The sequence below is a fragment of the Bufo gargarizans genome, chromosome 2, assembly GCF_014858855.1.
Source record: "Bufo gargarizans isolate SCDJY-AF-19 chromosome 2, ASM1485885v1, whole genome shotgun sequence".
Taxonomy (NCBI): Eukaryota; Metazoa; Chordata; class Amphibia; order Anura; family Bufonidae; genus Bufo; species Bufo gargarizans.
Genome location: NC_058081.1, coordinates 34,640,254 through 34,664,280, shown reverse-complemented (window position 1 = coordinate 34,664,280; position 24,027 = coordinate 34,640,254). Strand labels below are relative to the sequence as shown.

The 24,027-nt window shown below is 45.2% G+C and overlaps 1 protein-coding gene across 2 annotated transcripts in view; it reads right to left on the bottom strand.

The window, feature by feature from the left end:
* Positions 1-6,278: 6,278 nt before the first annotated feature.
* Positions 6,279-24,027, bottom strand: part of LOC122927163 (histidine N-acetyltransferase-like) — a 40,657-nt gene continuing 22,908 nt past the window's right edge. For both annotated transcript variants that reach the window (XM_044278760.1, XM_044278758.1), the window contains exons 2-4: positions 23,389-23,604; positions 10,885-11,109; positions 6,279-7,836 (exon numbers count right to left, since the gene is read on the bottom strand). In XM_044278760.1, coding sequence (XP_044134695.1) covers positions 7,219-7,836; positions 10,885-11,109; positions 23,389-23,571 — 1,026 coding nt within the window. In that variant the 5' untranslated portion in view covers positions 23,572-23,604 and the 3' untranslated portion in view covers positions 6,279-7,218. The remainder of the gene's footprint in view (positions 7,837-10,884; positions 11,110-23,388; positions 23,605-24,027) is intronic.

Sequence of the window (24,027 nt, the reverse complement as noted above, 5' to 3'; positions counted from 1 at the left end):
ACGCAATGAGAGACTCATCAACCGCTACCTCCCTTCTAGGTACATAGGCCTCCATGAATTTGGCCCCAAAGTGATCGATGACCGGCCGTATCTTATACAGACGGTCATGGGCAGGATCACCTCGGGGGGGACATGCTGCATTATCGGAATAATGCAGACATTTCAGGCCTCAAACCGGGAGCGTGTCATGGCCGTACTGTAAAGTGGGGTCTGGTATAGGACATCCCCACTCCAGTACAGCCTGACACTGGGTTTCTTGACCAGGCCCATATGCAGCACGAGGCCCCAAAATGTCCTCATTTCGGCTGCACTGCCAGCGTCCAGCCACCAGCCCTGGCCAAAAAGGAGCCCGGGTGTTGAGCAAAGAACTGTTGGGAGTACAGATTTGTCTGCTCCACCATCAGATTTACCAGTGGGTCACTGAAAAAATGACAACAAAAAAAAGTCATATTCAGTGTAGTCCACTGTGGAAATCTGGATTCCTGATTGGCCTACAAAATCAGGAATCACGGGCTCGTATCGCTGTAGGCTACACCAGACTAGTTCACCGGCAGGGCACTCCTGTGGCTTTAACCGGTGGGCCGGGAAACCAGTACGAGCCCCAGAGCTGCTCGTACTAGGCTGGGCCACAGGGTCCCTAACATGGCGATCCCCTTGCTCCACCGCCTTGGGGGCTCATCATCATCTCTGGATGATGAGGAGGACGTGGATGACAACAGGAATGTGGGGGTCATCTTCGTCCTCACAGGGACTCTCTGAGTCAGAGGCAAGGTGGGCATATGCCTCCTCGGCCGAGAACGTCCGGTGGGCCATAGGGCAGTGTGTGTCTGCGTGTGTATGTGCGTGTGTGGAAATCTTTATTTTGTGTGTGGGGGCACGGGTGTTCACAAACTCACCCTAAAACTAACAGAAAAAAGAAAAAAAAATAACTAAAAAAAAGGCCAAAAAATGTGAAAAAAAAAAAAAAACATCCGAAGTTGATCAGCGGTGGGGTGTGCGATGCGCTAACAGTGGCTGGACACTAAGAGTGCCGGCCACAGTCAGCGTACACAAAAAAATAAAAAAAATCCTGCACCCCCAAAAAAGTGGGGGAGGGGGAAGCGACAGCACCCCTGGGGGGTCTAGGGTTACAAAGCTGTGCTGTGGACCCCAGACACCCTAACTTAGGGTGATGCAATGAAAGTTGAACAAACTAACTTTCCCATTTTTTTTCCCTGCCTAACCCAAACTTTCCCTATGCTTTCCCTATGTACCTGCTGTTCAGATGGGGGGGGGGGGGGTGCTGGGGCACAGATCGGGTCCTGGGTGGCACAGACTGACGACGTCCAGGCAGCTCCTCTCTCCTCCGGCTCCGGAACACAAAAGGAGGAGGAGAGGAGCGCCTGCATCTTTTGAATCTGCCGCCGTCCCGACCACAGACCAATCAGAGGCGATCCTGAGTGGTGATGTCACCATCACCACTCAGGATCGCTGGATAGTGATTGGTGGGGTGAAATCACACCACCATCACCATCCTGTTCCGGGTTATCGGGTCTTCAGAGACCCGAATAACCCGGAAATGCTGAAAACCGCAGGTCTGAATTGACCTGCGGTTTTCTGCGATCACCGACATTGATTTGAGCAGGCACAGGGTTCCGATCACCGCCCGCCTGGCGGCAGTGATCGGAACCATACATGTGTCCTTAAGTCCCAGGACATCAGGACGTACCAGTACGTCATGTGTCCTTAAGAGGTTAAAACGCTTTTACTGAGAGTTTTTCTCGTCACATACATATTGTACTTCATGACAGTGGTAAATTTGAATCAAAATATTTCATTTTTTTTATAAAAAAAAAAAATAAATACCAAAATTTTGCAACTTTACAAATTTCTATTTCTCTGCTTTTAAAACAGATAGTGATATCTCATAATAGTTATTACTTTACATTTCCCATATGTCTACTTCATGTTTGGATCCTTTTGTGAATGCCATTTTAATTTTTGGGGACAGCTTAACATTTTTCAGAAAATTTCCAAAACACACTTTTTTTTTAAAAAAAAAGGACCAGTTCAGGTCTGAAGTCACTTTGTGAGGCTTACATAATAAAAACCACCCACAAATGACCCCATTTTAGAAACTACACCCCTGAAGGTATTAAAAACTGATTTTTACAAACATTGCTAACCCTTTAGGTGCTCCACAAGAATTGATGGAAAATGGAGATGAAATTTCAGATTTTCACTTTTTTTGCAGATTTTCCATTTTAATCATTTTCTTTCCGCTAACAAAGCAAAGGTTAACAGCCAAATAAAACTCAATATTTATTGCCCTTATTCTGTAGTTTACAGAAACACCCCATATGTGGTCATAAATAGCTGTACAGGCACACGGCAGGCTGCAGAAGGAAAGGAATACTATATGGTTTTTGGAGGGCAGATTTTACCAGGATAATTTTAACTTATGTCACATTTGAAGACCCCCTTTTGCACCCCTAGAGTAGAAACTACAAAAAAGTGACCCCATTTTGGAAACAACGGGATAAGGTGGCAGTTTTGTTGGTACTATTTTAGGGTACAGATGAATTTTGTTTGCTCTATATTACACTTTTTCCGAGGCAAGGTAACAAAAAATAGCTGTTTTGGCACTTCTATTTTTTATTTTATTTGCAACGGTCATCTGACAAGTTAGATTATGAGCTATTTTTATAGCCGCATGTTGTTATGGAAGCGACAATACCAAATATGACTACTTTTTTTTATGGTTGTTTGTTTCAGTTTTACATAAAGAATTTTTGAAAAAAAATATTTTTGTGTTTCCATATTCTGAAAGCCATATTTTTTTTTATTTTTTGGGTGACTGAGTTATGTAGGGGCTAATTTTTTTCAGTATCAGACGACGGTTTGATTGGTACTATTTTGGGGTGCGTATGACTGTTTGATCGCTTGCTATTACACTTTTTGTAATGTAAAGTGACAAAATGACTTTTTGATACCATTTTTATTAGATTTTTTTATTTATTTTTACAGTGTTCTGATCACTGGACGTTTGAATTGTTGTATACTTAAAATGTTAGACTTTAATGGTATACCTTAAAATATAGAACGAGAGTGATGTCCTAAAGGGACTAGTATTCACCTGAGGGGTTAGCTCATGTGGTATTTTTATAGAGCATGTTGTTACGGATGTGGCGATACCTAATGGTTTTTTTTTTTACATTTAACACAATAAAAGCATTAACAAAATGTATATAAATATATTATATTTTAGTGTCTCAGTCTGAGAGCCATAGTTTTTTATTTATTAGCGGGATGAGGTGACCATTAGGTTGGTACTATTTTTTGGGGCATATGCCTTTTTGATCGCTTGGCATTTCACTTTTAGCGATGTATGGTGACAAAAATTGCTTTTTTTTACGGTATCTATCGGACAGGATGGATCATGTGATATTTTTATTATAAAATATATTTTTTTTCTTTTTTAAACTTTTTTTTAATCGAAAACACTTTCATTTTTTTCTGTCCCACTCTGAGACTTCAACTTTTGGAGGTCTGATCCCCTCTGCAATGCATTACAATACATTTGTATTGTAATGCATTGCCTGTTCGTGTACCACAGTGAGTAGTACACTAACAGTTTGCCTAGGAGACCCAGCCTAAGGCTGGATCTCCTCGGCACCCGTAAAAAGGCAGGTCCCGATGCCGTGCAAGGCATCAGGCTGCCTTCTGACACATTGAGTCCACGCCACAGCAGTGCGGGGACTCGATGCACTCCTTCACCCGCCGCAAACCACTTCTATGTCGCGGTTAGTGATACCGGCGGATACAGCAGGGGCCCGGCTACCAGGGACTGCCAGACCCCTTGCGAATCACAAACGTGCAAAGATCACCGCGAAACGACTGCCAGGCAAACCACAAGGCCATCTCTAATGCTGACCAAGTGAAGGAGGACACAGAACGGATCCGTTTGTGGGTTATTGTTGTGACTGATCAGAGGAAGGGCAAAATAATCAGTGATGTCAACACAAACCTACTGCTGACACCCTCTCCACTCTGTCCGGGGGCTCTACTTGTATAAGCGTTTAATAGAACAGATGTAGATGTCTGTAGACATCTATGTGGAATCAGCTGACGACAGTGTAAAAAGGAGTGTGCTTCTTCTTTGCGCCAACATCGACCTGTAAGGCTCATGCTTGAGTTATTTGGCCCCCGTGACTCCCCAAATAAGTGAAGTGTGCAGTGATTCTAAGAGCGGCGCCTGTCATCTGCAGGCCTTGTAGCTGTTGGAGAAAGTGAAGGAGGAGGATGAGGAGCCTCCAGTAGAGGAGGTGGCAATGGAGGAGTTGGTGGTGCAGGAGGTTGAGGCCGATAATGAAGACATTGTCCATGATGAACAATCATCACAGTGGTGGGCGGAGCCCAAAAGAACTAGGTCTTCGGGCATGCTGGAGAGCATTGCAAACTGTATGCTTGCAGGTCATTAATAGGATAGAGCAGTTTTCTTCATGTGCCGCATCAGGCTGATGAAAATCAGCAAATTGAGATATACTGCCTGAACACCAAGGTTCAGCCCTACCAAGACTCTGGCCTCTCTTTGGCACATACCATGTTCCCCGACCCCATGGACGTCTAGGCCAGGAGATTGGAACAGTGGCCAGTACTGGCTGCTTTACTGTCTTGTCCAGGCTCCAGCATCATCTCAGAGAGGGTATTCAGCTCAGAAGGTGGCATCATCACTCCCAAACAGACAAAATTGTCCTCCACAAGCATACAAAACATTTTTGTCATAATAAACCTGCATGGATCAGTTAGGATTTTCACACACATTTGATTGACGCCAATGCCTAGATCAGCCATTGCTGACGGTTGCTATTTATCGCCAGCCTAATCATGCCACTGTCTGCCTGTCATAATGTTGCCTACTGTATAGCTGCTGCCAATATCACTGCTGATCCCCCTTCTGCCACTACCCGTACACACCCACCACTACTATGCCGCCTATACAGCCACACTCACAACTTCTTCCTTGTCTGTCCCATGCTTTGCCGCTACTATTCCTAAACACTTTAGCCTTTCTACATCCATGCTGTACCCAAATAAATTTTTAAAAAATAGACTATTTTTTAGGCTCATTTAGAACAAGCACGGCCTCTACATAACTTCAGCAGATCCACCGTTGCTTCTAAATCTACGTCAGTTCTTTTGCTGGTGTAAAATTAGATCATTTTCTACACCTAAAACAATTGTACAAAATGATGAGATGGACCTGCTGGCCTGTCCCCCTTTTTTAGACCTGGCGTGAGAAAAAGTCGTAGATTGCAGCGCAAATGACCTTTGCACTGCAATCTGTGCCAGAAACACCCCTAATGGACATATTTCTGGTTAGTAAATGACCCCGTGTGTATTTAAGCAGCATCTGCCCCCAATATGGAAATTTTTAAAAAGGGGTTTCCAGGATTAATATTAAAAAAAACTAGCAACTCAATTGGTTACAAAACTTTGTTTTAATGCTGTACATCCGAAGTTGTGCACGACTTTGGTGAACGTCGGCCTTCGATTCTACGACTTGAATTATTATTAAAACAGGAATCCAAAGTCAAACAGGTACCAACCTCTCCTTCTCTTCAACCAGCTGATTGATGGGGGTCCCAAGTGTCAGACCCCCACCGATCTGATATTCATGACCTATCCTGAGGATAAGCCATTGATATTAAAATCCAGGAAAACCCCTTTAGTTTAAAAAGCATAACAAATGTGACGGTGCAGTGTGTTAGTTAACATCAACTAATAGACAAATCTAGTGGTGCAGGTACTGCAGTGGATGGCAGATACGCGTCACAGAGGTTCCTGGCCTCAGTGACGTAAGAGCTGGGTTTTGTGTGTTAACAGCATTCCAGAACCAGTTTTTGGAGCTGGGATTTAGATTCCCAGGCAGCAACCTCAGCTGTGAGAAGGAAGGGGGAAAAAAAAAAAAAAAAAAAAACACAACACCACACACACTATTATTTTTTATTACACACTATATCCAGTGTCACACTGCCATTTACTATTGCAGTCATTGAATTAAAGTGCTTAAAAAGGAGGAGTGAAAAAGCTAAATTTAGGTGAAAAAAAAAAAAATATAATATATAAAAGGAGTCCTAGGAGACCTCAGTGTCATACCAATCAGGCCAGTCGGAGCACTTTTGATTGACTTCTACCCCAAACATGAATTCAACTTTGACAAATTCTGTCAAATCGGACTCAGAATTTCAACAAATGAGCTCATCCCCCATTTGCCAATCATATTCCCAAAATATATATATTTTTAAACAGTTTTTATTAGGTTTTAATCAGGATACCATAAATTGTACAGCCAGCACAACAAATAGATTTTTTTTATAATTTTTTTTTCTCCAAGGTCTTCATAGGAACATAGCTGTGGAATCCTCAGCTCATTCAGGAGGACCAAGGCTACTGCACCAACCAAGCCGCTTCCTCAATCCCCACTATGGGGATCTGTTTAATACATTAGCATCAGGTATCCGTTTAAAACAGCAGGCTCCTGGCAGCTATGGTGCTCACAAGCGGGCACCATCTTTAAATACCCGACTCCCAAGGTATATTTACATTGTGTGGTCAGGAGGAGGTCCAGTGTGTCACTCAACTAAATCTGCTACTGTATCATAAATAGCTTGTTCCATTTGTAATATTTTTTTTTTTTTTTTGGTAGAAGCACTTTTGGGCGCCCAGGCACTAGATCTGGGATTACTACCCTGTAACCTCCATGGAAGGAGAAAACTTATGTGCCACCAGTTGTCACCCAGTTTAACCTCTATTGTGCCAACAGCACAATAGAGGTTAAACACCGGTCCTCCTAATCTTTTTGGTTGAAGGAATGGAAGACAGATTCATAGGAATCAAGGTTTTGAAAAACTTAGCACTGCATTTTAACATCAAACCTATAGGCGCCTTTCACACGAACAAAACTGATTGTATCCCGAGCCAAATCAGTGAAATTTGTACCATTTCGCAAGCAATTCAGTTAGTTTGGTCTGCAATTGCACCTGCGCCAAAAAAAAAAAGTCATGAACACAGACCCATTGAAATGAGAGGGTCAGGATTCAGTGTGGGTGCCATGGTTCATGTAGCGCATCACACCCGTGCGGAAAACCAGCTCGTATGAAAGAGGCCATAGAAATGGGGTCTTTGGACAGATTCTTAAATGCAAAATAAGAGCTTGCCAAGACTGGGAAGTGGAATTCAATCAAGCTTGGTCTCCCTTTCAAAAATATTCTGCTCCTTCAAAAAATAGAATATATTCAACCCTTCACACAGTTGGACAAGCTCAGTCCGGAGACTCTCCTCTGCATATATGATAAATAGTATACCACTCCCTGACGGCAATCCTTTTACTCCGATTTTCAACTGCTCTAGAACATGGACCTTAGCACAAGATGGATCGTTTCCAAACAGGTCGATATCTATATAGTATACTTTGTCTGCAATAGGCACTAGAAATGGTTTAGAACCAAGGCTAAGAAACCCTTCTGGAGAGGCTTGGGGGCCATTACTGCCAGGTGTGACCTTGGAAGAAGATGCAGAATCACTAGAATCCCCAGGATGTGAATAAATCCAGACAATCTCTCGTTTCAGTAGAAGATCTAGGTTGGACTTCTGAGCGGCAATAGGAAACCAACCTTGAACTAGCAATCCACCAGGAAGCAATTGTTCTTTTGTCTTGGACTCAAAGAATCTGAGAATTTCCTCTGGTCCCAGAACAGATAGCTTTTTGGATCTATCTTCATTATTCACTCGAGACTCCAGTAACCTGAGTTTTGCTTCCAACTGGTCAGCAGTAACACGTACAGGTATCACTGCCTATTGGGAAACACAATGAACATAGGAGAGAGGTTCAGATTCAAAAGATTCAATGCAAAACATAGATGAATTGTTATAAAAGTAGAAGAGGAACAAATGGAAAACACGGCTAGTTTTGAGCGAAGCAGTCAAAGTGGACTTCAATCCAAATTTCAAGGAAAATTAAATTTGCCGCAAAGCCAAAATTCCTCGTGCTTCATGGTAACAAATCAATTTTCTCTGAAATGGCATTAAAAATAAAAATCAATCATACTTAACTCCATTTGAGAGTGAAGAGGCTGCTGCAGCCATCTTGCTTGACGTTCCAGCGCAAAATCTTGTGCGCGGTGACGCATGACATCCCCTGCCGCATGAGATTTTGTGCTGGATCTTCAAACAAGATGGCCAGGACGGCCTCTTTATGCTCAAATGGATAAGGCAAGTACAATTTTTATTTATTTTTTTAAACTGATCAACCCCCTGATCAGACCTTAATATTCATTTCAGATGCCACAATCCGCAATGAACCTGGCACCCGAGGGTTGAGTGACAGGTGAAACAATAGCCACCCCCAGTAGTCATTGCGCCCGGTACTTACAAAGAACTGTGCTTTGTGACAAAACAATTGGTCAAGCAAATTTTTTGTAAGATTCAGCAACGCAGCCGAAGCGATACCAAAAAAAAAAAAAAAAAAATTATTTGACCATTGGTTGGAATAACTTGATTTTTTAAATCTGTTTATTCTTAAAGTTTGTAAATTGAAGAAGATTGAACATTCAAACGCTCTGCTCTACTATTATAGTATTATTGATGATCCCAGTTTAATACACTGGACATTTACTGACAAGGTGCAGAAACGCATTACAACATTGGTTTGTTAGTCTAGTTAAATATTAGCGTTGATAAAGATATGGTGGGGGGGGGGGGGGGGGGAAGAGTTTATTTTGCTATACTTGATTAAGGGATCTGTTAATTGGTTTCGGGGTGAGATTGGATTCTCCACGAGCAAAGCGATGAATGGTTTTCTTCCCTGTGCAGACAGGCTGAAGGTGCCATTTTGGAATACTAAAGGGGCTAAAAAGGTAGGCTTAAGCTTATGGCAGTGTTTTAGCCAATTAAAAACAGACCAGGTACAGTTGTGGTAGCAGAAACTCATCATATGATGTAAGGAAATACTATGGTCACAGTTAAGAACTTCAGTCAGCAAAATTAGAAATTGCCTGTTAATAGTAAGCTGAAGCTAACACTAGGTTCTTCACCAGAATTTGCTGCAAGGCCAGTTGGACATTATGTCTGGAGTAAGGCCTCATGCACACGACCGTAGTTATGGTCCCCATCCGAGCCGCAATTTTTTTGCTGCTCAGATGCGGACCTATTCACTTTAATGGGGGGGGGGGGGGGCACAAAAGATGCAGACAGCACTCAGTCTGAGGCTCCACCCCCCCCCAATATTATATTTTATATATAATTATTTTTTTTCGTTATTTAGAATATTCACATTTTTATTCCAATCTGTATGGTCGTTCGCATACTCAGATAGTATTTTCTAACCCACAGGCATTCCCATGGTGACAGGAATGCTTGTCAGGGGAGGAGTATGCGAACGACTGTACAGATTGGAATAAAACCAAAACCGAATATTCTAAATAACTAATATATTCGCTATATTGTTATAACTTAGTTTTTTAGAATATTCATCATTCTAATTTAGAATATGACATTCTAAAAAATAAAAAAAAAAAGTTATAGCGATACAGCGAATAGTCGTAAAATACACATTACCCACAGCTAACAAATAGGAAAGTTGCCTTATACAGTTAAGAAAATCGCAATACGCGAATAATCAAATCTCATTATTTGCAATATAGAATAATGACAAATATTTGATTTAGACAAATATTTGCGAAATATCGCAAAGTCGAATATGGCACCTCCCGCTCATCACTATTCTCCACCTACTTAGCACAATTTAGCCTGATGGCCATTACACCATCATGCCCTGCCCAGTACTCCTTGGAGCATGCTCAGTCCCTTTTTCACGGTCCAGTATGGGCACTTCCTACTCTAGTACTGTGCGTTTCTTCGCCCCATTAGCCTCCTGCACTATATCTCAGATACACCAGAGAAGGAAACTTCTCCCAGCTTCACCATTTGCAGGCCTGTGCCCCAGCAGCAGTACTGATTTGGTGACATGGCACCTGCTATGCTCAGTAGGACCCACACAGGCCTGGGGATGATGTGCTGTGTTCACCAGGGGAGATATTTTTGTTTTAACTAATTAAACTAACTTAAAACTACAGGGACAGCACAACTGTAAGGGGCGACATTAATGGGAGAGAACTACTGTTAGTAGGTCTCTTCAGGGACAGCACAGTTTTAGGCTCAACTGGAGATGAGCGAATTTGATGAAACATCCGAAGTCAATTCGCATAAAACTTTGTTTCACTACTGTACGCAGAGAGCCCTGTACAGTATTAGAAAAAGCGATGGCCTCTCTGGTGGCCAGGACCATGGGGAGCGCACATAGGCTGGTGCTTTTTTCCTACAGTGTGCAAGCACGACCACCGCTGCTGGATTGCAGGGTGGTCGTAACCATGGAAACGATCAGTGTATAATCTAATGGAAAAAGAAATCCAAAAGGAAGCAACAGCGACAATCACAATACATTAGTAAGTGCCTTGTATTAACTTCCTCTACAGGATAAATGTGACTTGAAGACCCTTTGATTTATTGCATACATGGCAACTGCACGGTTCTGGCTTTCACGTAACACCGATACACTAAGATAGCTGGAAAATAATTTAAACCCATTTATAAATTTAACTACTTATGAGGCATTTTTTGACTCTTGGATGCCGTGGTTGAATCAAAAACAAGAGTGATCTAGCAAAAAAATAAAAATTTTCCTCTCTGCCCATGGGAAGGAACACTTACATTGTGGGTTTTGCATTTTTTTTTTCTCTTCTTGCTGAAATGCCATTAAATAAAGAGCAAAAATAAATAATATATATATATATATATATATATATATATATATATATATATATATAAATAAATGATTGAACCTACCTTACAGGTGATCCTGTTGCATGTTTCCACCATAATAGCTGGTGGATTCTCAGATCGAGAGAATCGAACTCTTATAACCTCCGGGTAGTCGGAACATATAACATCCCAGCAAAACCTCTCAATCACTCCACCCACTCCACGTCTTCTCATCTCAGCGGCTACACGAAGACCTTCCACCACAGCAGTAGTTCCATCATCAACCACTATGAAACACTCGAAGCCCACCTGACGATCCATAAGGAGAAGAACAAGATGAGCATAGAGTAGGTCATGGAGTTTCTGCTCTAAGATCTGACCATGCAGGCAGTACTTTGTCATATTTTATGAACGCATCTTAAATTTTCTAGTATACTAGGTTAGAAATCCTTTTGACAGTGAATGGAAACTTTTTATATTATCAGTCCCAAACCCATCTGGTCCTCAAAACATAATTGCAATGTAAGGCTAAGGTGACCTTGGTGGGGCAATGTCAAGTCATGCATCTCAAAAACACGTGCAACTTGTCTGTCGTCATCTGACCATTTTAGAGGTGGGGAACTTTTAGACCTTCAGGGCCAAGCCAGTTTTGACCATAAGGACCATGTCACATTTTGCAAATCTGGCATATTTCACTCTTTGGTAATAAACTTTGAAATGCCTTTACTTATCCAAGCAATTCCGAGACTGTTTTCTTGTGACACATTTACCACTAACATGAAGTACAATGAGTTTATTTTACCTTTATTAAAAAAAAAAAAAAAAAAAAAAAAACACACACCACACACTACGGGTAGTAATACCTCAAAATATTTATTACTTAACATTCACCATATGTCTATTTCATGTTGGTATCATTTTGTAAATGACTTTAGGACATTAGAAGGCTTAGAATTTTAAAAGCAATTTTTAAAATGTAACCCCCTTCGTTACCAGGCCGTACAAGTATGGCGCTAGAGCGATGTGCAAACATAGTGCTTGCTTGCACGTGTAGTGGGCACCATGGCCAGAAGATCTTTGCCGTTTCAAACGGCAGAGACCTGCGGCTAATTACGGTGACTGGCAATAATGCCAATCGCAGTAATTAAATGCCATGACCAAGTGAGATCATGGAACCCAAGTGTGCAGAAAGCCGCGCTTCCTACCAATTTCTCTACTTTTATAATAGATAGTGATAACTCCAAAATTAGTTATTACTTTGCATTCCCCATATGTCTGTCTACTTCATGTTTGGATCATTTTGGGACAGAAGCCCTTTAAAAGAAAATTGAGATTAAATTTCAGAATTTCACTTTTTGGGCAGAATTTCCATTCTAACGATTTTTTTCCAGTAACAAAGCGAGGGTTTAAAGCCAAACAAAACTCAATATTCATTGCCGATTCTGTAATTTACAGAAACACGCCATCTGTGGTTGTAAACTGCTGTACAGGCCCACGGCAGGGCGCAGAAGGAAAGGAACGCCATATGGTTTTTGGATGGCAGATTTTACTTGGATAATTTTAAGTTGCCATGTCACATTTGAAGACCCCCTGATGCTCAAAGAAAATGACCCCTTTTGGAAACTATGGTATAAGGTGGCAGTTTTGTTGGTACATATGATTTTGGTTTCTCTATATTACACTTTGTGATGGCAAAAAAAATATAAATAAATTTAAAAAAAAAAATCTATATATATATATTTTGTTATTTACAATATTAACCTGACAGGTTAGATCATGTGGTATTTTTAAAGAGCAGGTTGCTTATTTTTTAAAACACAATACAAGCATTCCCCAGTATTTATAATACCTCCTACTGTGATAATGCTCACCCTGAAGTAGCCGTCCGTTGCATATGAAAAGGGAATTTGAGTGGTGGGATCAAGAAAGAGATTGAGGTATTACGTTGAATAACAGTATTACTTGAATAAACGTTTCTCCAACAGTTTACAGACCATCCTGGTTCTCAGCAGACTTTGCCATTAATTCTGGCAGGCGAACACATTCGGTTCTGCTACATCTGTTACTCTTTGGCTCTTCTGTGCTATCAGGATTAAATAGGAACTATTCCTTTGCTGTATGCTGCAACTTAACGTTCTGTAATCTGGCTCTGTCTTTATCTAGGGAACTTTTCCTCCTGGCTCCTGAGGCTTGTAGCTGGAACCTCCACATCCAGCATTGCCGATAGTGCTCTGCTGGCCTAAGCAGGCCTTGTCCAGAAGGGACGAGCTCTCAACAGCACCTCCTCCCTTGGAGAGGGTGTAGGCCAGTCTGACCTTCACTAAACTCCTCCCTCTGACTAAAGAGGGCTAGAATGGAAGGAAAGGTTCCAGTCGATATAAACTAGCACTGCCATTGTTGCCGCCATCTGCTGGTGAACCAGGCACATTACACTTTGACACAACAGTTGCATAGAAATACATGAAAACATTTTGAAGGATCTAGAAATAAGTGCATTGATGACATTATATTAACCATAGAAGATAGTGGCGAGGCATAAAAAGGTGGTAATGACACTCTGGGGTATTACATTAGGAACCATCTTTCTAACCATGGCACAACCACAGAGCTAGAAAGAGCCTATAAGATATTTGTGATTATTATACTGGGGTCGGCCTTAAATTTTGAAAAACAGCTTCATGCTTAAAATAAAAAGCTACTCAGCAGGTTCTCACAAGATACAACTAAACTATGAAACATCTTCCTAACTTTTCTCCTGTTTAATTGGAACATGCTGACATATCATAACTAGGGATGAGCGAACTCGAACTGTATAGTTCGGGTTCGTACCGAATTTTGGGGTGTCCGTGACACGGACCCGAACATTTTCGTAAAAGTCCGGGTTCGGTGTTCGTCGCTTTCTTGGCGCTTTTGTGACGCTTTCTTGGCGCTTTTTGAAAGGCTGCAAAGCAGCCAATCAACAAGCGTCATACTACTTGCCCCAAGAGGCCGTCACAGCCATGCCTACTATTGGCATGGCTGTGATTGGCCAGAGCACCATGTGACCCAGCCTCTATTTAAGCTGGAGTCACATAGCGCCGCCCGTCACTCTGCTCTGATTAGCGTAGGGAGAGGTTGCGGATGCGACAGTAGGGCGAGATTAGGCAGATTAACTCCTCCAAAAGGACTTCACTTGATTAATCGATCGATCTGCAGCTGTGCATCATTGAGCTGCTGATACTCAAATGCTCACTCACTGTTTTTAGGCTGCCCAGACCGTTTGTCAGTCACTTTTTTATGGGGTGATCGGCGGCCATTTTGTGTCTTGTGCGGTGCTGCGACCAAGTGCATCCAAGCTGCGACCAAGTGCATTTAACCCTCAATGGTGTGGTTGTTTTTTGGCTAAAGCCTACATCAGGGTGAAGCTGTCACACCAAGTGCATTTAACCAGCAATAGTCTGTTCATTTTTTGGCCATATACTACATCAGGGGCAAGCTGCGCCCGTCACCAAGTGCATTTAACCAGCAATAGTGTGGTTATTTTTTGGCCATATCCCAGTCTAATTCTGTCACTAAATCCATACCGGTCACCCAGCGCCTAAATACTAGGCCTCAAATTTATATCCCGCTAAATCTCTCGTTACCGCTGTCCTGTTGTGGCTGGGAAAGTTATTTAGTGTCCGTCAAAGCACATTTTTTGTTCTGGGTTGAAGTACAATTCCCAATTTAGCAATTTCATAATTTAGTGGTTCCTGCTATATCAGAGCTATTTGAAATCTATCCCTAAAAGGGTATATAATATTCAAGGTGCACATTGGGTCATTCAGAATAACTTCACACACACGCTTCTGTGCATTTCCAAGTCTAATTCTGTCACTAAATCCATACCGGTCACCCAGCGCCTAAATACTAGGCCTCAAATTTATATCCCGCTGAATTTGAATACAATACATTGGGCCAAATAATATATTTGTTGTTGTGGTGAACCATAACAATGAGAAAAACATCTAGTAAGGGACGCGGACGTGGACATGGTCGTGGTGGTGTTAGTGGACCCTCTGGTGCTGGGAGAGGACGTGGCCGTTCTGCCACATCCACACGTCCTAGTGTACCAACTACCTCAGGTCCCAGTAGCCGCCAGAATTTACAGCGATATTTGGTGGGGCCCAATGCCGTTCTAAGGATGGTAAGGCCTGAGCAGGTACAGGCATTAGTCAATTGGGTGGCCGACAGTGGATCCAGCACGTTCACATTATCTCCCACCCAGTCTTCTGCAGAAAGCGCACAGATGGCGCCTGAAAACCAACCCCATCAGTCTGTCACATCACCCCCATGCATACCAGGGAAACTGTCTCAGCCTCAAGTTATGCAGCAGTCTCTTATGCTGTTTGAAGACTCTGCTGGCAGGGTTTCCCAAGGGCATCCACCTAGCCCTTCCCCAGCGGTGAAAGACATAGAATGCACTGACGCACAACCACTTATGTTTCCTGATGATGAGGACATGGGAATACCACCTCAGCATGTCTCTGATGATGACGAAACACAGGTGCCAACTGCTGCGTCTTTCTGCAGTGTGCAGACTGAACAGGAGGTCAGGGATCAAGACTGGGTGGAAGACGATGCAGGGGACGATGAGGTCCTAGACCCCACATGGAATGAAGGTCGTGCCACTGACTTTCACAGTTCGGAGGAAGAGGCAGTGGTGAGACCGAGCCAACAGCGTAGCAAAAGAGGGAGCAGTGGGCAAAAGCAGAACACCCGCCGCCAAGAGACTCCGCCTGCTACTGACCGCCGCCATCTGGGACCGAGCACCCCAAAGGCAGCTTCAAGGAGTTCCCTGGCATGGCACTTCTTCAAACAATGTGCCGACGACAAGACCCGAGTGGTTTGCACGCTGTGCCATCAGAGCCTGAAGCGAGGCATTAACGTTCTGAACCTGAGCACAACCTGCATGACCAGGCACCTGCATGCAAAGCATGAACTGCAGTGGAGTAAACACCTTAAAACCAAGGAAGTCACTCAGGCTCCCCCTGCTACCTCTTCTGCTGCTGCCGCCTCGGCCTATTCTGCTGCTGCCGCCTCGGACTCTTCCTCCGCCTCTGGAGGAACGTTGGCACCTGCCGCCCAGCAAACAGGGGATGTACCACCAACACCACCACCTCCGTAACCAAGCGTCTCAACCATGTCACACGCCAGCGTTCAGCTCTCCATCTCACAAACATTTGATAGAAAGCGTAAATTCCCACCTAGCCACCCTCGATCCCTGGCCCTGAATGCCAGCATTTCTAAACTACTGGCCTATGAAATGCTGTCATTTAGGCTGGTGGACACAGACAGCTTCAAACAGCTCATGTCGCTTGCTGTCCCACAGTATGTTGTTCCCAGCCGGCACTACTTCTCCAAGAGAGCCGTGCCTTCCCTGCACAACCAAGTATCCGATAAAATCAAGTGTGCACTGCGCAACGCCATCTGTAGCAAGGTCCACCTAACCACAGATACGTGGACCAGTAAGCACGGCCAGGGACGCTATATCTCCCTAACTGCACACTGGGTAAATGTAGTGGCAGCTGGGCCCCAGGCGGAGAGCTGTTTGGCGCACGTCCTTCCGCCGCCAAGGATCGCAGGGCAACATTCTTTGCCTCCTGTTGCCACCTCCTCCTTCTCGGCTTCCTCCTCCTCTTCTTCCACCTGCTCATCCAGTCAGCCACACACCTTCACCACCAACTTCAGCACAGCCCGGGGTAAACGTCAGCAGGCCATTCTGAAACTCATATGTTTGGGGGACAGGCCCCACACCGCACAGGAGTTGTGGCGGGGTATTGAACAACAGACCGACGAGTGGTTGCTGCCGGTGAGCCTCAAGCCCGGCCTGGTGGTGTGTGATAATGGGCGAAATCTCGTTGCAGCTCTGGGACTAGCCAATTTGACGCACATCCCTTGCTTGGCGCATGTGCTGAATTTGGTGGTGCAGAAGTTCATTCACAACTACCCCGACATGTCAGAGCTGCTGCATAAAGTGCGGGCCGTCTGTTCGCGCTTCCGGCGTTCACATCCTGCTGCTGCTCGCCTGTCTGCGCTACAGCGTAACTTCGGCCTTCCCGCTCACCGCCTCATATGCGACGTGCCCACCAGGTGGAACTCCACCTTGCACATGCTGGACAGACTGTGCGAGCAGCAGCAGGCCATAGTGGAGTTTCAGCTGCAGCACGCACGGGTCAGTCGCACTACAGAACAGCACCACTTCACCACCAATGACTGGGCCTCCATGCGAGACCTGTGTGCCCTGTTTCGAGTACTCCACCAACATGGCCAGTGGCGATGACACCGTTATCAGCGTTACAATACCACTTCTATGTCTCCTTGAGAAAACACTTAGGGCGATGATGGAAGAGGAGGTGGCCCAGGAGGAGGAGGAGGAGGAAGAGGGGTCATTTTTAGCACTTTCAGGCCAGTCTCTTCGAAGTGACTCAGAGGGAGGTTTTTGGCAACAGCAGAGGCCAGGTACAAATGTGGCCAGCCAGGGCCCACTACTGGAGGACGAGGAGGACGAGGATGAGGAGGAGGTGGAGGAGGATGAGGATGAAGCATGGTCACAGCGGGGTGGCACCCAACGCAGCTCGGGTCCATCACTGGTGCGTGGCTGGGGGGAAAGGCAGGACGATGACGATACGCCTCCCACAGAGGACAGCTTGTCCTTACCCCTGGGCAGCCTGGCACACATGAGCGACTACATGCTGCAGTGCCTGCGCAACGACAGCAGAGTTGCCCACATTTTAACCTGTGCGGACTACTGGGTTGCCACCCTGCTGGATCCACGCTACAAAGACAATGTGCCCACCTTACTTCCTGCACTGGAGCGTGATAGGAAGATGCGCGAGTACAAGCGCATGTTGGTAGACGCGCTACTGAGAGCATTCCCAAATGTCACAGGGGAACAAGTGGAAGCCCAAGGCCAAGGCAGAGGAGGAGCAAGAGGTCGCCAAGGCAGCTGTGTCACGGCCAGCTCCTCTGAGGGCAGGGTTAGCATGGCAGAGATGTGGAAAACTTTTGTCAACACGCCACAGCTAACTGCACCACCACCTGATACGCAACGTGTTAGCAGGAGGCAACATTTCACTAACATGGTGGAACAGTACGTGTGCACACCCCTCCACGTACTGACTGATGGTTCGGCCCCATTCAACTTCTGGGTCTCTAAATTGTCCACGTGGCCAGAGCTAGCCTTTTATGCCTTGGAGGTGCTGGCCTGCCCGGCAGCCAGCGTTTTGTCTGAACGTGTATTCAGCACGGCAGGGGGCGTCGTTACAGACAAACGCAGCCGCCTGTCTACAGCCAATGTGGACAAGCTGACGTTCATAAAAATGAACCAGGCATGGATCCCACAGGACCTGTCCGTCCCTTGTCCAGATTAGACATTAACTACCTCCCCATAACCATATATTATTGGACTCCAGGGCACTTCCTCATTCAATCCTATTTTTATTTTACCATTATATTGCGAGGCTACCCAAAGTTGAATGAACCTCTCCTCTGCCTGTGTGCTAGGCCTAAATATATGCCAATGGACTGTTGCAGTGGTGGCTGACGTGAAGCCTCATTCTCTGCTATGACATGCAGACTAATTCTCTGCTGACATGAAGCCAGATTGTCTGTTACGGGACCTCTCTCCTCTGCCTGGGTGCTAGGCCTAAATATATGCCAATGGACTGTTGCAGTGGTGGCTGACGTGAAGCCTGATTCTCTGCTATGACATGCAGACTGATTCTCTGCTGACATGAAGCCAGATCCTCTGTTACGGGACCTCTCTCCTCTGCCTGGGTGCTGGGCCTAAATTTATGACAATGGACTGTTGCAGTGGTGGCTGACGTGAAGCCTGATTCTCTGCTATGACATGAAGACTGATTCTCTGCTGACATGAAGCCAGATTGTCTGTTACGGGACCTCTCTCCTCTGCCTGGGTGCCGGGGCCTAAATATCTGAGAATGGACTGTTCCAGTGGTGGGTGACGGGAAGCCAGATTCTCTGCTATGGAACCTCTCTCCAATTGATTTTGGTTAATTTTTATTTATTTAATTTTTATTTTAATTTATTTCCCTATCCACATTTGTTTGCAGGGGATTTACCTACATGTTGCTGCCTTTTGCAGCCCTCTAGCCCTTTCCTGGGCTGTTTTACAGCCGTTTTAGTGCCGAAAAGTTCGGGTCCCCATTGACTTCAATGGGGTTCGGGTCCGGGACGAAGTTCGGATCGGGTTCGGATCCCGAACCCGAACATTTCCGGGATGTTCGGCCGAACTTCTCGAACATCCAGGTGTTCGCTCAACTCTAATCATAACCCAAAAGTAATAGATGTAGGACATCAACCTAAAGATGAGTTCACTCCTTACAGAAGACTTAATATTGTTTCATAAACCCTTTCGCTACCAGCTCCCTACATGTACGATGGAGTGATGTGGAGCAAAGTTTAAACGTGGCGTCAGCTTGTGCATGCCATAGTCAGCTTGTCTCTGCTGTTTCAAATAGCAAAGGCCCGCGGCCAGGGGTGTAGCTAAAGGCCCACGGGCCCTGGTGCAAGAGCTCAGCTTGGGCGCCCCCCCCCCCGTGTTGGTAAACCTAGCTTTTCTATTGCCCGAGGCCAATATTGAACCCTCCCCATTCTTCATGCCGAATTCTCAACCTAACCCCTTCCCTCCAGTCCTACTGTTAGAAGGGTTGTCCTCTTTACTACTGATGACCTATCTTCAGAATAGGTCATCAATATCCGATCGGCCAGGGATAGAACGGCGGCACGGCAAAATAGCGGCAGGATGGATCTGACAGGGCGAACAGCCTGTCGGATCTGTCCTGGCGCTAGTGTGAAAGTACCCCAAGCTACTGAGCTGAGGCACCATTTTATAAACTAAACAGTGCCTGGCCTGCTGCACCACTCAGACCAGTCAGGGAGGGAGGGCGGGCAGCAGTAGGTCTTCAGTTTAACGATTGCTTGCTGCCCAGAGGTAATTTGTGGGGAAAGTGTCTCAGCCCAGCCTCAGGAGGAGTCATACTGGACCAGTATTAATAATGGAGGCCTAGGTGGAATATGCACAATGAGTAGTACTAGTAATATTCTTTCCCATAGGCCTATTGTGCAGCAGATTCCACCTAGGCCTCCACAATAATCATCCTTGGTATTCATCCATTGTTAGTCCTCATTAGGCCCCATGCCCCAGCCAGGCCTCACTGAGAATCTCAGAGGGCAATTTACATTAATACTAATACAGAGGGGGCCATTATAATATACAGGGGGAATAATATTATGGGGAACCATCGGTCTGGCTCTAGCACAGTATTGGGGGGCAGCAGGATGAGGTTGAGACTCCAGGAAGGAGAGGATGATAGTAAAGTGAGGAACCCAAGTTTTTTTCTGTGAAACTCTGCAGAGACGAGAAACGGCTGAAAGAAGGTGTCATGGTGGTCTTCTCTGAATGAAGTTGAGGAAAGTCTACATCAGGCATGTCCAAAGTGCGGCCCTCCAGCTGTTGCAAAACTACAACTCCCAGCATGCCCTAATAGCTTACAGCTATCCAGGCATGCTGGGAGTTGTAGTTTTGCAACAGCTGGAGGGCCGCACTTTGGACATGCCTGGTCTACATCATAGGAGATGTCACTGGATGTAACAGGTATGGGGCGGTATTCTACTGTAATAATAATGTCCATGCACACATCTGTTTCACGGTAGGGGGATTGAGAATATGGCCCACTCTGCGACATCCTGGCCCCAGACTTCAGGTCACACTGTGTTCTGAATTCTGGGGCCTCACACCCATCTACTACATTATCTGTACTCAGAGTTATCACTGTGTTATCTAATGTGTTACATAGGACTGCAAGTGATCTACTACATTATCCGTTTAAAGGGTTGTGCCCACAGGCTGGGGGGAGGGCAAATGGGAGTGTCCTCAGCCAGCAAAAAAATAATCATCATCTCCATAGTCTAAGGCTACTTTCACACTGGCGTTTCTGGGTCCGCTTGTGAGATCCATTTCAGGACTCTCACAAGAGGCCCAAGAGGGATCAGTTCAGCCCCAATGCATTCTGAATGGATAAAGATCCGTTCAGAACGCATCAGTTTGGCTCCGTTCCACCTCAATTCCGCTCTGGAGGTGGACACCAAAACGGACACCAGTCTTTTGGTGTCCGCCTGGCGATACAAAGCCAAACAGATCCGTCCAGACTTACAATGCAAGTCAATGGGGACAGATCCGTTTTCACTGACATATGGTGCAATTGAAAACTGATCTGCCTCCCGTTGACTTTTAGTGCATTAGTTAATTTTTATTTTTGTTAATGGTAACGCGAACAGATACAAGCGTTTGCCTGATAGGCGCGGATCCGTCTGGTATCTGCACAGACGGATCCGCACCCAACGCAGGTGTGAAAGTAGCCAGAGTCAGTTTTTTTTGCCAATTGTCCTAGGTAGGGGCTAATTTTTTTTGCTGGATGAGGACTTTCTGGGCGATTGTCTGTGGACAAATAGAATTAAAATTGGGGAGGGGGGGGAATAATAAATTTAGTACCCCATGGAAGTGTGGTACTCCCTGAAGCAACTGTCAATGCAGAGGCCCGGATGATCGGGGGACGTGTTACACTGAGCGGTGGTGTCCTTCTGTATCCCCCTCCTGTGACACTCTGCACCTTCCGGGGCGCCTCCAGTTCCTGAGGTACTCCGGCATGCTCTTTTCCGGTCAGAAGAGATCAGGGCCTTGAGGACTGCCTCATAGAACTGAAGGAATGTCCCTGTGTTGCCAGCACGTAAAAAAAAAAAAAAAAATTAATGTTGTACAAGACAACCTGTACAAAGTAGACCGGAATTTTTTTTGTACCATGCCCAGGGTTTGCGCATGGTGTTAGATCAACTCCTCCTATATACCAATTGTAGTCCACGATACAAATCGGGCTTGAGGACAGTTGCAGTGGTACCTCGCCCAGGGACAGGGGTGATGCCGTTACCGTGAATTGTAGACAGTACAAGGACATGCCTCTTGTCCTTACATCTGACCAGCAACAGGTTTCCACTGGTAAGGGCTTGGGTCTCATCCCTGGGGATAGGTACCTGGAAGGGGGTGGGTAAGGAGGCCGCGTTGATTTTTCCGCACGATCCCACAAGCAGACATGGATCTGGAACAAGGGGATACTAGTATAATTTTTATTTATTTTTTTAAGTCACCCGCGTACAGGTGGTAACCCTTATCTAGCAGTGGGTACATAAGGTCCCTCACAAGTTTCCCGCTAACACCCAGAGTGGGTGGGAACAATATGGAACATGCTGCATTATCTAGGCATTTCCGGATGGCCTCAAAACGGGAATGTGTCAAGGCTATACAGTAGAGTCTGGTAGAGGACATCCCCACTCCAGTACTGCCTGACACTGGGTTTTTTGACTAGGCCCATGTGCAGCACAAGGCCCCAAAACGTCCTCATCTCGGCTGCACTGACCGGAGTCCAGCCACCGGGCCTAGCCAAGAAGGAGCCCAGGTGTTGAGCAATGAACTGTTGGGCTAATAAGTTTGTTTGCTCCACCATCAGATTCAAAGTGGTCACTGAAAAACAAAACAAAAAAAACAAAAAAAAAAAAACTCAAACTAAGTCATTCAGTGAAGCCCACTGTGGGAATCTGGATTCCTGATTGTTGGCCAACAGAGTCAGGAATCACAGGCTCAAAATCCTCTGGGGAACACCATGCAAGTTCACCGGTAGGGGGCTTAGGTGGACTTATCCGGTGGGCCGGAAAAACTAGTATGAGCCCCAGGGCTGCTCATACCCCGAGAACGTCTGGCGGGCCATAGGGGAGTGTGTGCGCGCGCGCCTAAAACTTTAGTGTGCGTGTGATGGGGTGAAGACTAAAATAATAAAGTAACTTACCTCTCCTGCCACCACCCTCTGTCCTGGTTGAGCGAACTTGCAAGTTCGGGTTATCCAAGAGTTCCGTAATGGATTCAGTCACCACTGACCATAATGGAATTCTATGACGGCGTGCACCACGGAATCCTTTAAGAGGCACTCAGTCATAATAGAAGGCTATGGCCGGCCTAGACTTTCATTATGACAGAATGCAATACAGAACGTCTCTTATAGACTTCCTTAGTGCATGCAGTCATAGGATTCCATCATGGAAACTCAGTTTCAGAGAAGGCACACTGCTATATAGGGTAGGTTCCCCAAAGTATAGCCATCCCTTTCTTGTTTAAATCTGGTCCCCTAAGCCTGAAAAATCATTTAATTTTAAGCAAATTAGGTTTTTGGTGCACTTCGGGTGGGGCACTCTATGCAGTAGACCTGGCGTCTGTGTCACCACTACCAGCTATAAATTCTCAGGGACTGTCCATCAAACAAGAGGGGGATGAGCCTGGCCGCATCACTGGCCAAGTGATAATGCATGAAATGGAGCGACCCCGCCCACAGGGGCTAAAAAATGATTGGACATGCTGGATTTCAACATGGCTGATCCTATGGTCCTGCAGGAGATAAGACTCTACCAGAGGTGTCTAGCAGTGACTTATTTCCCCCTCCCTATTAATATTCTTCATAAATGTGACCATCAGTCATCGATAATTTACTCTTTTCTACTCACCACTTTCCCTTCACACCTGGCCACGAACATTCTTCTCTGGGGTTCCTTCAGCCATTTATGGTACATCACAGGAAAATAGTCTGTTCCATTGAATAACCCACTAGAGATAGACATCAGTTCTTCATAGTCTTCTGCCGTTGCAGGCGAAAAATCAATTTTTGGAACTGAAGTCGGAACAGACATGGTGTCACTGCGCGATATAGACCAGAGTCTCAGCTGAAAGGAGAAGAGAAGTTTAATTAGGCAAAGTCTACCATCATTCTTGAGATTGATAATGTCTGACTGCTGGGAACCTTATCACATACTTGTCCCTTAGGCCTCATGCACACAACAGTATTTTTTCACAGTCCGCAAAACGGGGTTCCGTGATCCGTTTTAGTGCGTCTTCCTTGATTTTTGGAGGATCACCAGACATAAAGGAAAGTGAAAAAAACAAACAAAACCAAAGTCTAGTTTGCCTTGCAAATGATAGGGGGGAAAAAAAAAAAAAAAAAAAAAAAAAAAAAAACAGACACGGATCACTGACGACAATCTTGAGTGCATCCATGTTTTTTCACGGACCCATTGACTTGAATGGGTCCACGAACCGTTGTCTGTGGAAAAAAATAGGGCAGGTCCTATTTTTTTCACGGACGACAA